The 17,667-nt window shown below is 45.3% G+C and overlaps 1 protein-coding gene across 1 annotated transcript in view; it reads left to right on the top strand.

The window, feature by feature from the left end:
• Positions 1 to 17,667, top strand: part of LOC144767358 (peroxisomal acyl-coenzyme A oxidase 1-like) — a 575,229-nt gene that overhangs the window by 293,406 nt on the left and 264,156 nt on the right. Inside the window, exons 5-6 of the mRNA XM_078650828.1 lie at positions 3,534 to 3,653; positions 17,347 to 17,462. Of these exons, the coding sequence (XP_078506954.1) occupies positions 3,534 to 3,653; positions 17,347 to 17,462 (236 nt within the window). The remainder of the gene's footprint in view (positions 1 to 3,533; positions 3,654 to 17,346; positions 17,463 to 17,667) is intronic.

The raw sequence follows: 17,667 nt of genomic DNA, 5'->3' as shown, positions 1-17,667 counted from the left end.
CCACAGAATTTTACATTTGCCTAATAAAGTAGCACCACTTCCTCTACTTTACCCTTCTCTCAAGCTCGGGTTAAGCTCTATTACTCTCCCAGCAGTAAGTTTTAACCCAGGATACGCAATGATCCCTATACTTGAAGGCTAAGATTTTATAGACTGCCCTCGCTATACGTTTATCCTTTTACACGGAAAGTCCCTAAACCAGTGATGTGCGACAACACCACTTGTGATTTATGACGATACCACTGCAGTATACGACGATACTACCTTTGAAACAGACTATGCGATGTGCGACTTCACTTGCCACACTTCCTCTGGCTGCAGACAGAGTAACCAGCTTCACGCAATACTCAGAAGCCTTTTCAGGACTACATATAACGTAATACGAACTCAACAGATGTTAGTCATAATTCTGAACACCAAAACCATTATATAGCACTTTATACATAATCCTAGCTAATTTCTATAGCAACCACTACTCTGCTACCAAGCTTATAACTGATGCAGCGCCACTCCAAAAATAATTTCTGAAACCATATCACTTATCCCTGAAACACCAGAACATACATTCACTCACCAGTGGGGCCCATATCACTGTGAGCTACACACACACAATCTTCTACCTCACTGTAGGGATCAGTGAATTTCAATGGAGAGCTGCTGTATCATAGCAAAATGTCTCAATTAAAACTAAATGTTTATACTATTTACATCTGCAGTTTTAGAGAGTTTACCATGGTTTTATCATCAGAAAAATATACATTTAGACATATCGCCATAAGGGTCGATGGGTCTGCTAGTAAAAAATTAGACGTAGGAAAACTCAAGACCAGCTTAATTCTCCATTTATCTAATTTTTTATTAAAGCAAATTTAACATGTCTAAAAGTTTCTTTTCTTTATTTATTTATTTAATCTTCAAATGACATTTAAATGAGAGTTTAGTTCAAAACAGTTAATTTCATTTATTTTAGAAAATTTCAGAAATAAACGTTAGCATTTTTAGGTTCAGAACGCAAGTATTAGCAAAAGACAGATGGTTCCCAAAATCCATTCTCCTAACTCCCTAACTAAAATCCCTCACTAAAGTAAAATTCCTGCAAAGAAAAATTATAAGTCAGTTAGAATCTTACATCACAGGAAAATCAGCAATCCAACAGCATCTCTGGTAGAAATCAAGAAGAAGGTTTTTACTCGGTAAAATCAGCACTTTTTATACCTTTTTCACTAGCTCTATCTACCTAAAAGAGTAACTTTTAGAGAAAAGTCGAGTCCTCATTGGTCAGTTTGGGGGTGGATGAGCATTAAATGTTCTTCCTGTCAGGGTTTTTTTAATGCCCCCATTGTCTTTCATAGTCCGGCCTAGTTGAGTTCCTTAATTTGTAACTTCAAGTAAAGTTCCCCGTTCAGAACCATTGCTCTCATCACTTGGCAGCCATCTAGACTTCCAGGCCACAGCGGCTTTGAACCGCCTTCCGTACAGGCCCAAGCAGCTCGCATTCATTCTCATCTGTTCTGCTGCGCATGCGCTTTGCCTTTTGCTGTCACAGTAAATCAGTGACTCCATTTTGTCGCAGGCCTCTCGAGCCAGATTGGGGACTATCATAGAAACAAACACAAATAAACGTTAATTTAAGAAAAGTAGCCTTTCTGTTTACCTTCCCCCTTACTACGGTTTTCCCTATTAGTAATTACCTAGCAAATAAGCCACATTTATGCAGAGTATACTCATCTAGGTCCAATTTCTGGCCACAAATACATAGAAAAAAGCACATTTATGCTTCATTCCATTATATCAATGCAGCATATTAGTACAGGACACGACAAAATTACATAGTTAGTTAGTTATAATTGCAACATAAGCAGAGATTAATTTCCACGTGTATGTATATGTCCAACTTTTTATTCTAGGTTGATTAGTCTCATGCACCACTCCATTAGTTCAGATTACACGTTATCGAAGTGTGATTTCACAAGGGGTACACAAAATGTTGTTTCTCCACCTTGCTCCATCAGTAGCAGTGCTTAAACAATAAGCAGTGATCGGAGTCGTAATGTAAAAATATTGGAGCAGAAGAAGAGAGAAGAACAGTCTAGAGGTAGAGAACTGGATCAGATGAAGTAACTTATTAAAGGTTTGGAGTGACATAGAGGGGCATATTAGCAAGAACCTTGTTAAAATTATCGCTGTTTTAGCGTCAGGAAACTGCTGCTAAAACAGCGATAATGGGCTTGCTAATATGCGTTATAGAATTCCAATAGAAGCCCAGGTTAGATGTCTTGCACATCTAACCTGGGCTTCTATTGGAATTCTATAACGCATATTAGCAAGCCCATTATCGCCGTTTTAGCGGCAGTTTCCTGCCGCTAAAACGGCGATAATGTTAATGAGGTTCTTGCTAATATGCCCCGGAGTGATTTAAGGGTGAGATTAAAGTACAGCAGCCGGAAGTTAGAGTTGGAAATACTTTGTTGGAGGAATAAGATTGAAACTCCCAGTACTAAGGTATTGGTGACTTAACAAGTTTGGAATAGTCTAGGGCGAGTTAGTTGTGGTATCTCCAGGGCTTTAAGTGGGCCGGGTCTCACCGGGCCCGAGCACCAGCAGTTTTTGAAAGGGGGCCTCGAAACGGGTCTCTATCGAGCACTGTTTTGTGCCCTGGCACAGGCGGTCTGTTTTATCCCGGACTGCAGTGACAGAAGGCACATCGATGCTCACTTCTCACTCATATTACGGCATGAGGCCATGCCAGGTGAGCGTTGTAGGGGAAGGGAAATCCATTAAAGAGAATAATTTTCTCTCTGGATTTCCCCTCTCTTTTTGAAACTCAGGAGCAGCAACATTGCCCTTTTGTCATCAAGGCTTTAAGTGCAAGTTCTTTCAATATTATATATAACAAGCCATAGTTGCTGCTTATTTATATTCTGCAACTAACAACCATTGACAGAGCCAATAGTCCTGACTTCTTGTAGGTATGATGTTACTTGTTGTATCATATATCTGGATGCAATGACAGAAACAGCAAAATACAAGTCAGGCGGCACACTATGCTAAGTACAGATTTTTAGCTTACGTGTTGTTAAGCCACGCCCTTAATTACATTGGCCGCGCCCCTTTGAGAGACCCCCCAGTTTTTGCATCCCAGTGGAGTATGGGGGAAACCTTCCCTTCAGCCTGTCCTTTTCCCCAACCATTCTCCACAGTTGGTTTTCCCCTCTACCCATTGTCCGTGGGGCCAATGAAGCTCCTGGAAGTGGAATGTTGGTGCGACGAGTGTTCTATGGGGAGCGCCGTGAAGAGTGGTCTTGTGTGAGGACCGGTGGCGAGAGTCAGCTGTGGCGCAGGTGCTTTTCTACATACTTTAAAATAAATCACCTTAATATATATTTAAGTTTCCAGTTTCTGGAGTCTCCTTTCCACATTAGTGTCCTCGGTGTCCAGATAAAGGAGGGTGGTAACGAAGATGGAAACACCTTGTACTTCTGTATGCATTGTTAACTGTAACCCTTCTCTGTGCTCTCCATATTGCTTTGTAGTTGGAAAGACCTCAAACCACGCAATTGTGCTGGCACAGCTGTACACCCAAGGACAGTGCAAGGGCCTTCATGCTTTCATTGTGCCCATACGCCACATGGACACTCATCAACCACTTTCAGGTGAGAAAACATCTCCAAATATCAAACACACAGAAAACATCTCCACCATAGGAGGCAGAGGGAGAGAGAGTGCATGTAGGGTTGCACAAATATATAATCTCCACATGAGAAAGCCAAGGCATGGGCTTACAGAAGAGGCCTAATCAGACATGTGATACCTGTGGTGTTTTGAGAACACTTGGGCTCTGACAACATGACCCTCAGATTCCGGCCATGTTTCAGGATTCCATTCTTAATCAAGTTACCAATGTGACATTGGGCAGTTCACTTGCACCTAATCTTATTAGACTCGGTGATTAGTGTCTTTTTAACAAATCACGATGGACTAATTTGTCTGAAACCCAGTGGCGGCTACTCTGCTAAGGCAAAGAAGTGTCGACCCACTACTTGAAGCAGTGAAAGACAGGTAACTCGAGGTTATTAACATTTTATGTTTTCCCGCTGCACCAGGTTTGCGGGTGGGCGGGCCTGCTCCGAATGCAGTGGAGCAGGGAGAGGAGTGGTTTGCCCACTGCAAGTGCGCATAAAGTTTCTCCTGCCCTCTCGGGCTGGCCAAATATTCATGCACACTTCACGTGTTCTCCATAAACATGCCCAGGCTCCCATTCCCTGGCTGAGCGCCAAACCATGGCACTCAGGCCAATCACAGCGCTGCATTGCAGCTTTGCGGTTGACTCAGGGTAAGCCGGGGTGCTTACCAATCACAATGCAGCAATGCAGCGTTGTGATTGGCTCAGGGGAACCTCGGTGCTTCCTGTTCTGGCTCCAGGGGATAGAGGTGATGGAGACACCGAGGAGATACCCAGCATGAAGGAAGTGTTTTTTTTTCTTTTTTAAACCTTCTTAGCCCCACCAGATCCATGCCAGCTCCCACTGCTGAAACAGCCAAGTATCACAAGGGTCGGTGTTATCCCCGCATTGCAATTTATATATGGTCTTAGTGGCCCATTTGAGCTAGTTCTAAGGATTATTTCTATTCTCATATACTGATTATACTTGTATCATTTTTACAGTTGATTGTGACCCTAGTGTTAAAGCTGAAAATCCGTGCAGTCTTCTGACAAGAGTTCAGTTATGGGTAATCCAAACCAACTTAAGTTAAATAGAAGCAAAACAGTCATTCTGGCTCCTTTACATCTGTCAACTGTGTAGAGTTGTTTATTTTGGCCACCATTGCTGGATCAAAAGCCTGTATCAGTTTAATGTGTGAGAAACGTTGGTGTAAAAATTTGAAATGGGTATTAAACTGGGATATCAAATTAAATATGTAGCGAGGCCCTGTTTTCTTCAACTGAGGATTCTGAAACTGACCATCCATCTATTTTCTATTTCACAAAATAATCCAGATCATAAATGGTTTCATTTATGCCACGTTGTACTACTGCAACAGTCTTCCTGGATCTTCCAGAGAACTTAATGAACAACTTACAGCTTACCAAAGTGCCACAGATATGCAAGTATCTAATCTTAAAAAATTATTCAGTATCTCCAGCTCTGCCAATCTCCACTAGCTTACAGTAAGCAAAGAATAGCAGTGAAGATCCTCTCTCTGATATGCAAATCACTTCATGATTCATATCGCCCGATCTCCCTCATCAACGTCGACATCAAGATTTTTGTGAGGGTCTTGGCGACCAGACTCACTCGAAATCTCACCTACCTTATGTATCCAGACCAGTGCGGCTTTATGCCCAGTAGGAGCACTTGTCACTGCATTCGAAGAGTGCAACTGGCCCTCTCTCGATCATCCCAGCTGGGAGGTAGTCTGGTCCTCATCCTTATAGATTTCCAAAAGGCATTTGACACAGTCTCCTAGTGGTTTCTCGCACCCGTGATTCACAGGGTAGGCCTCGGGCACACATTTTGCAGACTAGTTTGACTGCTTTACCAGGCCCCCTCCGCACATGTTCAGGTAAACGAGTTCTCTCCCTACCCTTCCCTGTTTGCAGAGGGACACTACAGCGGTGCCCCTTATCCCCACTGCTTTTGGTCCTCGCCATATAACCATTGGCGAGCTTGGTGCAATGCTACACACTGGTATGGGGCTGGTGGTGGAGGAGCAGAGGAGAGGTTCCGATCCAGTGGCATAACAAAACTTGAGGGGGCCCCCTGCAAATCACAATGAGGGTGACTTGCCGAATGTCATGGTACTTATAGAGAGCACTGTCACCAGACGGTCACCTTGCGGTGTCGCCTATTCGGCTTCCTGGCGCTGATACTCATACCGCTGTGGAACCCCTCCTGGCTTTCCCTGCGAAGTGTCCACTCCTGGGCACCCCCAGGGTGAAGCCAGGCATCCTTAGCGCTGTTGGGGCCGGTGTGGAGGCTAAGCAAGCTATTGCCCAGAGTTGCAGCGTGGGGCCCGTGATTAGAATAGGCACCGAGGCGAGAATTAACAGGTCCGAGGAAATTGAGCCCAAGACCCCGCCGAGGCAGGAATCGAACCCTGGTCCCTGGCCAGAACTCTGCATCAGGGTCTGCCGCTCTAACCATTGAGCCACACTCCCCCACCGACAAAAATAAGCAGTCACCTAAAACCGTATTTTCAGCACGTATCTGTGCATACTTCGAACAGCAAATATAAACAGAATTCCCTTTAATTGAGTCACAGTACAAATGAATACATACTCTTTTTATTTATAACCCTATTTAGTGCCAAGACAAGGTCTTTCCAGGCTCTTTGAACACATGGCTGGCATTTTTCTTTTGGCAACCCTACTTTATATTCCTTTTCATGAAATGCATTCTCACACAACAGCAGTAAATGTACATTTCAAATGCTAGGAATAGGCAGAGTGGGGGCCCCGGGAGTACTGGTACCAGATAAAAACGAAGCCTCAGTAACCAGTTTACAATGGTATGTTGACTGTGCAACTCAGATAGAGCATACAGCTGACCGTTATGGTGCACTGTAGCACCTAACAACACTTTTCAATAATGTACATCACACGCCGACATGTAATAGCGCTCACTGGGTAGAGCTTATATAGCACATAGCTCAGAAATACCGTATAGATGGATGGCACACAGCTCCCAAGAGCATTTTATATAGTTTAAAACACAAGCATACATTGAATAGAACGCTCTGGACAGACCTTGCATACACCACACATAGCGCAGGTATACTATACAGCTGGCTGCAATGTGGCCCCGAAGAGCACTTTTCAATAGCAAGGAACACACACAATCTTCCAACACAACACATTAAATAGAACATTTTGCTTTCATCTAACTTAGCATAGACATGGCATTTGGGCCGTCTGCCATATTTTCCACAGAATGCATTATATAAACATATATAACGTACCATAACATGTAATTGCTGCCCCTATAGTTGTGTAGATCTATCTATAACTTGGTCATCAGAATGTGCTACAACAAAGACGATGATGCTGGTCTGGTAAACAGGAGAGAGGGCCAGCCCATCTTCACTATTGAGAGGCTCAGAAGTGCATCACCACCCCCTTTTGTACCTCATTTAATTTATGAGGCAGCCCGCCTGGCCGCAGTACTGAAATGAGGCAACTGGTGCACCCATGCTGCAGCTGTGCGCTACAACTACTGCGCTGATGGCCCGAACTCTACGCCACTCTACTCTATGCCACAGCACTTTTGGGTAGAGGTGCATCAGTGTGTGAGGTGCCCCAGTACTGGGCTAGAAGTGACAGCTGCAGATCAGAAATGATTGGGCACATATGCAACTCTGAGTAGATCTCTGTACTGGAATTGCAGAAGGGGGCTGTCCTACAGGCCAGATAAGCTGGGAGAGTGGCCAACTAGACGCTGAGCACAGAGGTCATCCCCAGAGTGCAAGTGTCCCGGCCCACTCTAAACATATCCCAGAGTGCTCTGCAAAGCTGAGACTCCCCCACCATACCCTGGGTGCTTGCCCTCTGCTGGCCCAAAGCTTGCGTCAGGGGTCGGGCACACTAGGGCTCCTACACAAGACCCAAGGGAATGCTGGAAATGAGCCCAAGCTAACAAATACGTCTGTGCAAGTCTTCCTGCTAATCCAGAGGCTGTGCAGATATTTCACAGCATCTATTTACAGGTCTCAAAGCACACTGAGTAAACAACTGGCAGGCTTCATTTGCAGCCTCAGAGAAGGCTGTGCACACAACCGACTGCATCCATTTACAGGCCTCAAAGCAGGCTGAGCAAACAACTGGCAGGCTCCATTTACAGTCTCAGAGGAGGCCGTGCACACATCCGACTGCATCCACTTACAAGCCTCAAAGCAAGCGGCATAAACAGCTGGTAGGATCCATTTACAGTCTTAGAGGAGGCTGTGCACACATCTTGCAGAATACATATACAGGCCTCAAATGAGGCTGCTTAAACACCTGGCAGGATCCATTTACTCCCTTAGAGGAGGCTGTGCACACATCTGGCAGCATTCATGTAAAGGCCTGAAAGGAAGCTGCGTACGCAGCTGGTAGGGCCCATAAGGAACTCAGAGGAGGCTGTGCACACAGCCGTCAGTATCCATTTACTGGTCTCAGAAGAGGCTGACTACAGCTAGCAGGATTAATGTATATGCTTCAGACGAGACTTTGCACAGCTAGCTGGCAGGACCCATTATGACCACTGAACAGCCGGTGTACACAGCTGGCAGGATCCATTTACATGCCTCAGAGTAGACTGCACAGCTGGCTGTCAGGACCCACTATGACCACTGAACAGCCGGTGTACACAGCTGGCAGGATCCATTTGCAACCCTCAGAGGACACTATGTACAGCTGGCAAGGCCTGTTAAGAATCTTAGAGGAGGCTGTGAACACATCTAGCTGGGACCACTCCAGGCCTCAGAGGAGGCTGTGAGCAGAGCTGGCAGAATCCATGACCATGCATCAGTGGAGGCTGTGCACAGCTGGTTGGACCTCTATACAGGCTACAGAGGATGTGCCGTTTTGGCACCTGTATAAGTGACCATAAAACAATACACTGTCTGCTGTAGGTATTTAGCATGGGGTGTGGTTAAGATTTTGAAACAGTTCAAAAAGGGGTCCATTCACAAACTGCATTTTGTAGTACATAAAGTAGTACTAGGTAGTACTTCTCATGTACTATAAAATGCTATTCACAAACCTACAAGCAGAGCCCTCCATACCTCCTATCTTTTCTATGTCGAGAATTCTGTAAAAGTGTTGAAGGTCTCCACACACATAAATCTACGATTTAGCTGTAAAAGTCAGAGGGACAATGGAAAGCTGCTGGTAAATGAGCCATAGTTACTACTAAATAGGAGAGGTTCAATGCACAATGTTTTGACTTTGGTCCTCACAGTGCTGGATTGTGTGCACAAGTTGACAATATATCAGTGGGCTTCCATGACAGGTCCTCATACCAGTAAAAAACTGTTTTTAGTGTTTAAAAGTGCTGGGTTTTTCCCCAAATGTTTTAGTCCACGAATATTCACTTTGGTCCTATGTATGAGATTCGAGACTTCCCAAGTGGACTAGCAGTCTGGAACAGAAAATACACAATTGATAGAAGCCATAGCATGAAAGAGGAGCTAGAGGCAAAGGAACTAAGAGCGGTGAAGGGAACCCTTGGCTGCAGAGGGAGTGAAGTGTGAAATCACTTGGATGCTGCAAAGCTGTGGGATCTCAGGCTTGTCAGAGATGTTGTGGGACCCGGGTAAACAAAAAACTAGATATAGGGCCCTCTTTCCTTCATTTATGCCAGGTGGTACCGGAATCAGATTCAAAGTATTGAAAAAAAAGGTGCTTGACAGAAATAAAACAGGTATTGCTGATTATTATACATGATTTGATGCCATCTATTGCCAATTCGATGTAAGCTGCCTCATCATTAATATTAAAAGAAATGTCAGGCTTGCTTTATAAATCTATAAATCGATTTAGAATCAGGAGAGTGTGGCCCTGCAAAACTGTAGGACCTGGGGCATAATGGGGCAGTGAAATGCTTGGCTCTGAAGAATATGGAAGTGTGGGGTCCCTGTGGGGGGAGGGAGACCGTGAATGTTGTGATAGCTGCATGATGGGGCAGAAGTGTGTGACATCATAGAAGCATGGGGGTTCTGTGGAGTCTGGGCCCACTGAAGGGGCAGTACATTTAAGGAGCCTGGTGGGATAGATGGTATAGTTGAGCACTGGGTGCCGTTGGGGCTAAATCCCTGTGGCCAGTGGTGCATAAAACACTAGGGTCCAGATGTACGTATCCAAATACCGGTCGGTAACGGCCGAAAATACCGATTTTCGGCCGTTACCGACCGGTATTTGGATACTGAGATGTAGGGCATTAAAGAATACAGGTTCGGTAATTTTACCAAATCGGTAAATTTACCGAATCGGTAAAATTACAGAATCTGTATTTTGAAATGTAGGTAGCACTGTAAACAGTGCTACAGGGCTTTAAGGATTCCTTATTTACCACCAACTAAAATAAGGAATTCCTATGTAAATGCATAAATGTGCATTTACACCTGTGCCATGTGACAGACATACATGCCCTTAGGGCATGTATGTATGCCACATGTGCACACCAGCACTAATCAGGGGTGCAACAGGCTGTCAAAGTGACAGCCTGCCACCCTTGAATTTTTCGGTATTTACCGAATCGGTAATTACCGATTTGGTAATTGACATTCATTCCTATGGGCCTCCAGGCCCATAGGAATGAATGGCAAATACCGAATTGGTAATTACCGATTCGGTATTTTTTACCGAATAATTACCTACATAGGATTTACCCATTCTGAAATACCGAATCGGTAAAATTCGGTATTTTAGAATCGGTAAAACCTATTTCCTACATCTAGCCCTAGATCTCTATACATAGGGCTGCGAAGCATATAGGATTCAATATGACGTTATACTCATGGATAACTTGTCTCCAGTCCTACGCATTCATTGACTCCATTAGTGGATTCTGGGAATTGCAGTCATGAAGACAGTGAGTTTTTAAGGGAAAGCTCACGCTGGAAAAGAGGCATTCTTGTGACATTGGGTCACATAACAGAACCTGGAGGGTGAGCAGTGGCATTTGAGATCCCTGGAGTAGAGGAGCGATCAGTGGAGTGGAGGCCACTTGAGTCGGGGGGAGGCACGGGTGAGTAGATTACAAAGTGAGTGTATGATCCCTGCAGAGCGGATCTAGGGGTGGGGTGTAAATGATTTCCGTGGTTCATGACCCTACTCTGCGGGACGCTGAGAAAACTAAGGCGGGGGCACTGTAATTTCGAGAATCGGTTTAGCCATTTAACACTTTTAGGGACAGGTATGGGAAGTCTTCCAAGGGCCGTTTTAATAGCAGCCTTGTGTACATCAGACTGGGACATGTCACTCCAGCCCCCTCCTCCTGAACACATTTTAGCATGTTTAGAAGTCTAAAAGGCCTCCAGAGGTGACATTGAAATCAGTTGTCTGATGTAGAGCTGTTTATGGTGAGATCAGAACGGGTGCGTTCCTCTTCAAACAGCCTCAGGCGTGCTACACCTCGGCCTCCCAAGGAGAGTGGCCAGACCTGGAAACGTGCATCAGATTGGACTGTCTCTCTAGACTTTATCCTGTACCATGTGTTTCTTCGCCAGTATTAGCACAGGCGAGACTGCTCTGCAATAACTTGGGGTTTATTATACTGTGTCCCCTACCGTTTCAAGTTTGTAGGGAGCCCTCTATAAATCACAGTTCTCAAAAACGTGTGAATTGCCAAATGGGATGGCGATCACATTTGGTAAGTTACAGCAGAAGTGCTATCTAAACCATGTATGTATGTATACAAACGTAAATATAGATGTAGCAGGAAACCTAACTGAAAAAGAAAGAAATGCCCCTTCACCACTTGACACAGTGGGTCAGGGCTGTTCGCACCAGCAGCGGTTCAGAGGGAGTACAGCCTCTTGTGTTGTTGATTAATAGGGTTACACTGAAAGGTTTAAAATAGTTCAATAACAATGGGCCGTGGGGTGCCCTCCCTTCACTGCAGGTACCAATGCGGCTATTATAGCAATGCTCACTTGTGTAAGTCATTTGTAAATTGTGACCCCCTCCAAAGTCGCTGGTTAGGAGTTCTGTTGCATTCAGTAGTTTAGAGTTCAATGTCATGCAAATGAAACTAAACTATACGCAACTTACTGCATATCGCAAATAACAGATAACAAAGGGATAGGCGCGTTGAGTTTCATAAATCAAATTGAACCTCCTGATCTCACCTCCTCAGAAGCACCAGCAGAACACCGTCTCACAGCGAGAAGAAATGTACCTTTACGACTTTCCTCCAAAGTATTAACGCTTTCTTTATCTAAAAAGATTGTACACTAACAAAACCCAAGCTTGACGGGCACATTTCTCTTCAGTAAAAGTAGAGAACTTATTGCGCACCCTCTTTTTCGCCTCGCGCTCTGCTTTCTGTAAGGATGTGACTGGGCGAGCGTAACGTAAGTTACGTAACTCCCAGCATCCGAAAAGGATCGGATGTGTGAAGTTCTAAGTGGTTGCTGGCTGCACAGCCGGGCGTGGAGGGGGCCACTGGAGGGCGGGGGACCCCACACTTTGGGGGCTGCGGGGGCCTGTGTTACGCCCCTGAACACAGAAGATGGCTCCTTTGATTGCTGTCTGAGTAGTAAATACAAAGCTAACACAAGGCGATGATGGACGGAGCGCTGAAACTTTTCAGACACTCACCCCAGTCACAGATCTGGTTTGAATCCATCATCATTCTTTAGCTCAATTCGCCACATCAGTTCAGACCCAGCTATATGCAAATCAGTCTTGACCCTGTGCCTCATGGGAACAGTCCAGCCCGAACTGCCAAGCCAGGTATTTTGTGAACCGTAAACACGCATCCTGGGACCGGTTTCGGGGTAACACCCTTCATCAGCCAGGCTAGCTTGAATCCAGCGGCAAAGTGAGCAAGGTACTCACCCCCAGTCATAGATCTGGGTTGAATCCATCATCATTCTTTAGCTCACTTCGCTACCTAAGTTCAGAACGGTCCCAGGATGCTTGTTTCTAGTTCAGAGAAGAACTGGCTTGGCAGTTCGGGCTGGACTGTTCCCAGGCAATGCTGAATTACAAACAAGGCAGCCTCCAATTAAAATACCTATATAAGATAAATGTACAGGCTATGAAACTAAATAGAATTCTTAATAAGTGGTATTCCTAAATAACCGGCCTGGATTCAGCTCTCCTTGACCTGCACTGGGCACCCAACACCCGTAGGTAAAGGCTTGAAGACAGATTGTCCTTCTTGGCCTGCTGTGAATAATGTACCAAAGATGCTACATGATGCCTCCATGGTTCTCTGTTTCTTGGAGATGGGCCTGGGTGTACCACTGCCAGTAACTGAGGATTTGTTCATGGTTGTGATGCTTGCTTTGAGAAGTTCACAGATGTTAGCTCTTCACCTGCAGAAGACGCCAAATCAAACTTTAAACAATCCAGGTGTCATTATTGCAACTGGGGAGGCTGGTTTCTTTTACAGCACATGATGCACGTGAAATTGCCTTTCAGTGAGCTACAGAAACTATAGCAACAGAAAAGAAGGTAAGATATATGAGACCCATTGGTAGGTCTAAGTTGGTGAAGCTTGACCTGGGTTTGCGGTCAGTGGGTATGAAGCTTGCCATCCTTCAGGATTCTTTTGGGAAGTTGCAACTACTGACACCTATGCTGGCTCTAGATCCACAAATCCCATGACTTTTTCTAACACCTACAATTAAATTTGCATATTCCATGAGAATAGTCCGTATGGGATGAGAGAACTTTGGCCATCCTGCAGTAATCTGCACCAGACTGTGTTCCACATACATCTGGCAACTAGACATTTTATGAACAGTGGGAGAAGGTGGTGAAAGTATCAAAAAGGAGGAGGTGGAACACGTTTTCATTGGATAAAGAAAGAACTGCTGTAATAAACATCAGTACATTTCAAAGACACCCTTAATTTGGGTTCATTTAGTACCATTAGCATAAGTGATTGAGCTATGTCCAAACAAAAGATGGAAACCGTTGAAAAGCAGTCTTGGCTAACAACGTAAATGAATACCTGACAGGACCTACTGTAAGCTCAAAGATGGTCAGTTAAAGAAAAAAGATTGGAAATTTTGGGAAAATGCTAGTTGAGAGCACCAAATAAACGTATACTATCTGTGCATCCACCAGACTCTTCTTCCCAAATGTCTGCTCCTGGGTAAGACAATAGTAGGTACCTCAACAGGCAAAGTTTGCACCTTTTGTGGATAGGTAGCCTTCCACATCTCCATGGTGTAATCGTTGTCTTCGAAGTATAAATACACATGGAGCTAAACCATATGCACCTCGTTGCCATGCTTGATGCTGTCAATTGGACATCACTTTGTTTACCCCAATATAAAGCTAGTTTTACCTCCACACAATACATACTTTTCTTGACCAACACAATGTTGAAACATTTTTGATGCACAACCTGGGTAGATGCCTTCGAATGCAAAGAGAAGTTTTGACTAATTTTGCCAATTATATGTTAAATATGGAAAATCTAGAATTCTATGGTAACTGCACCAGCCCTCGTCATTCTCCATTGTTTTAGCAACAGTTTATTCATGGAAGGTAAACAAAATATAAAGGGGCTTGGTTACAAGGCCCTTGCGCCACTTTTGCGTAATTTTTAACATGGGAAAAGTGACGCAAAAGTGGCACAAGGGCTTTGTAAATCTGCCCCAAAGATTCTAATGTCAATCAGTGCCCATTGTTAACTGTCCTTCGAAGAAAACTGCGTTTTCAATGGTAACTACCCCAAAATAAACGAGTGTAAACATACATAACAGGGAACATGTGTAATATGACCTATATTGCTATCCTGGAGTTATGGTGGTTTGTGATTTCATCATATTACAAGGTCACACCATTAAAGAATTGGAATGAAATTTGACACTCACTCGACACACACCGCTCAGGCTTTTCCGTTGAAATTTAATGGAGCCCTCGTTTTCAGGGATGAAGTAAAATAGACCTCTCTATTTCAAGTTCGATATGAATTTTTGTTCCACTGGAGCACAAACTACTATAAATATTGAGAAGCATCGCAACGCACGCCGTTCTACAAAGAGAAGAGCTCTATGTCACAGGAGACATTGCAACTTAAATATACGGCAGGGGTGAACAATAAAATCCACCTGCACAGTACTGGGACCTTCACAGTGGCCACCAGGGCCGACATCAGGCCGGTCTGAATCTTGAAATCCACACTGCATCAGCTGAGCGGCACCAGGGTAGGGGCTACCCGTTTCGGAGTCGGGCCACTACTCCTGACCTGCCTTCGTGCCTCGGACATCCTCACTCACCTAAGGCCTGGCCTGCATATTCAGAGGTGAGCGGGCAGTAGAAGACAGGGCAAGGCTAGCCACCAGCCAGCAGGGGCTACTACTCTAGTTAGTATAATTAAATTATCCTGGCAGGGCGGCCGCAGGATCCGCGCCCTTCTCAGTAGTACAAGTAACGCGCATTAATTAAAATGCGCATGACATGCCAGGCATTACTAACCAGTCCCAACCCCATTCCCACCCTGAAGACCGCGGCACCACGCAGACGCATAGACAACTACGCGCCACACCCACACACACCATTTAATTATGAAGAGCCAGCCCGGGCGTACTGCGCACCAACTATTTAATTAATTTATTAAGAGGCCGGTCGGCAGGGCGTGCGTGCGCACGGCACCATAATTAATGAAGAGAGGCTTAGACTAGAGGCAGGCACATTGACATGCGCGCATCATTCAATTTATGGGGACTTGGGGAGTCCGTTCGCAGTTGAGCACCATTTTATTTGATAATACTTGAAGAGGCTTGCTTGCAGTCGGCCCCGCTGAATGAGGGGGCCCCTGGAGCGTTGGGGCCCCCCGCACCGCGGGGACCTGTGTTACGCCCCTGTTCAGATCGTCCTCTACGCGGACGATGTCCTACTTTTTCTCAGTGAGCCACGAACATCAGGCCCCAGATATATTGAGCTCATTCACCTTTACTCTCAGGCATCTGGTCTGCGAATGAACCCCAGTAAATTGGTGTTGGTAGAGGTCGCTGGTGATGCTGCGGGAGGGTCTTGGTGTCCTGATATTCCTCTCAGGCGTAACTCCTTCATGTACCTGGAGATCCACACTTCCAGCCTTCTAGACCTAGCCTGTTCTCTAAATTTACGCTCCCTTGCCTTAACACTGGATCATAATTTCCGTAAATAATCTTGTCTTCCATTTAACACATTGGGGCAGATTGCAGTGCTCAAAATGATGTGTCTTCCCAGGTACCTCTATATTTTGGCGAACTATCCTCATCCTATTCCACGCACGTGGTTTTGACTTCCTTTGTATGGGTGGAAGGTCCCCACTGAGTGGCGTTCACTTCAGCTCGCAAATCAATGCTTCACAGCGGCCTAGGCATCCCAGATTTGTATGGCTATTATCTTGCGGAACACCTAGTCCTGGTGAATGAATGGTTCACCGGAAACTGGGATGACCCAGGCTTGAATTTCACCTGATGGACTTTGACGGTTTTCTCGCCTTACTCTATGGCAACCCCCTGCCCTCTACGACACCCTCCTGCACCGAGTGTCGCTGCGCTGTTGGAGGGCGGCGTTGCACCTCGCCCAGTGGACCTGTGGCCTCACAGACATTACGCCATTGTAGGGGGGTACTCGGCTCCATCAAGTGGCGGGCCTTGGGGAATTTTCCCACTGGGACCATATTGGTATTACCTACCATGGGAACATTTGGCGTTGATGTCTTTTCAGGAGATGCAGGATCACTATGGTCTGTCTCGCACCCAATTCTTTCTGTATCTTCAGCTACGCCATGCCTCTCCAGATAACCGACCAGATTCCTGAACATAGCCCTCTTGGGGCAAAACTGATGATGCGTTGACTGGGCAAGGGGGCTATAGTGTCGAATTATCACTTCCTGATAATGAAAGCACCAGATCTTTTACTTTCCATCCGACGCAGGAGGGAGGGCTGGGTAGGGGAACTGGATGATGCGGACTGGCGAGAGCCATGCCTGGCACCCAGGAAATTGGCAATTTCCTCTCGTCTATGGATGGTACAGTTTAATTACTTCCACCTGACATATCTATCCCCTCAACAGTTACAATGCATTTGGTCATCCGGACCTAACAGCATGTTTGTGCTGCTCTACTCCTGCTGATTTCTACCATATGGTCCGGACATATCCAACGTTGACCCCCTTTTGCAATGAAGTGATCCGTAAGATCTTAGAGGTGTTGGGTCACCGGATTGTATTGGGTCCTCGTGAGGCACTTATAGGTCTTCTTGAGGGAATTGGTGAATCCTGCTCTGCACGCACTTTTATAGGAGTGGTCGCCCTAATTGATAAAGGTGATATCGCATGCAATTGGAGGCACTCTAAATTCTCAGCCCTGATCACATGGCAAAGAGGGGTTGAGTGATGAGCATGTCAGGGACAGCTGGTCTGTGAGATTCGGTGATATCCCCAAAAGCATGAGAAGACATGAGATAAATTGTGTACTTATTATGGAAGGCCCATGTAATTGTTTGGCTGTGACACATGCCTGTGAATATCTGTTGCCCTTGTTCAGATTGCTCTCGATATTTACATGTAAATCTCTGTGGATGAAGCTGTATACTGTCACGTCTAATAAATTCAATAAAATGTGGTTATTAAAAAATGGTAAAATAATACTCCCTTGCAAAGGTCTGGTTGATGGTTAATTTTGACACAGGTGTGACTGTGGGGGACATCGGGCCCAAGTTTGGCTTTGAGGACAGTGATAATGGCTTTTTGAAACTGGACAACGTTCGCATCCCTCGGGAGAACATGCTAATGAAGTATGCCCAGGTAAGGAAAGCGTGTGCTGACAAACCCAGCATCAGGTATGTTTATAAGGCTTTTTACCCAACTGCTACTGTTACTGCTTGTCCCCCTGGTGATGTTGCTGCAACGGTCCGCAAGTGGCATTGCCTTCATAGCCAGTCTGACTGCTTTCCTCCATTGGCCCACCACCCCAGTGAGGACTCTGCCATCTTTGCTTATTAGTAGCTGC

Source organism: Lissotriton helveticus, chromosome 7 (assembly GCF_964261635.1).
Source record: "Lissotriton helveticus chromosome 7, aLisHel1.1, whole genome shotgun sequence".
NCBI classification, from domain to species: Eukaryota; Metazoa; Chordata; class Amphibia; order Caudata; family Salamandridae; genus Lissotriton; species Lissotriton helveticus.
The sequence above is the reverse complement of the archived record's forward strand: the minus strand, read 5'-3'. Positions and strand labels throughout refer to the sequence as shown.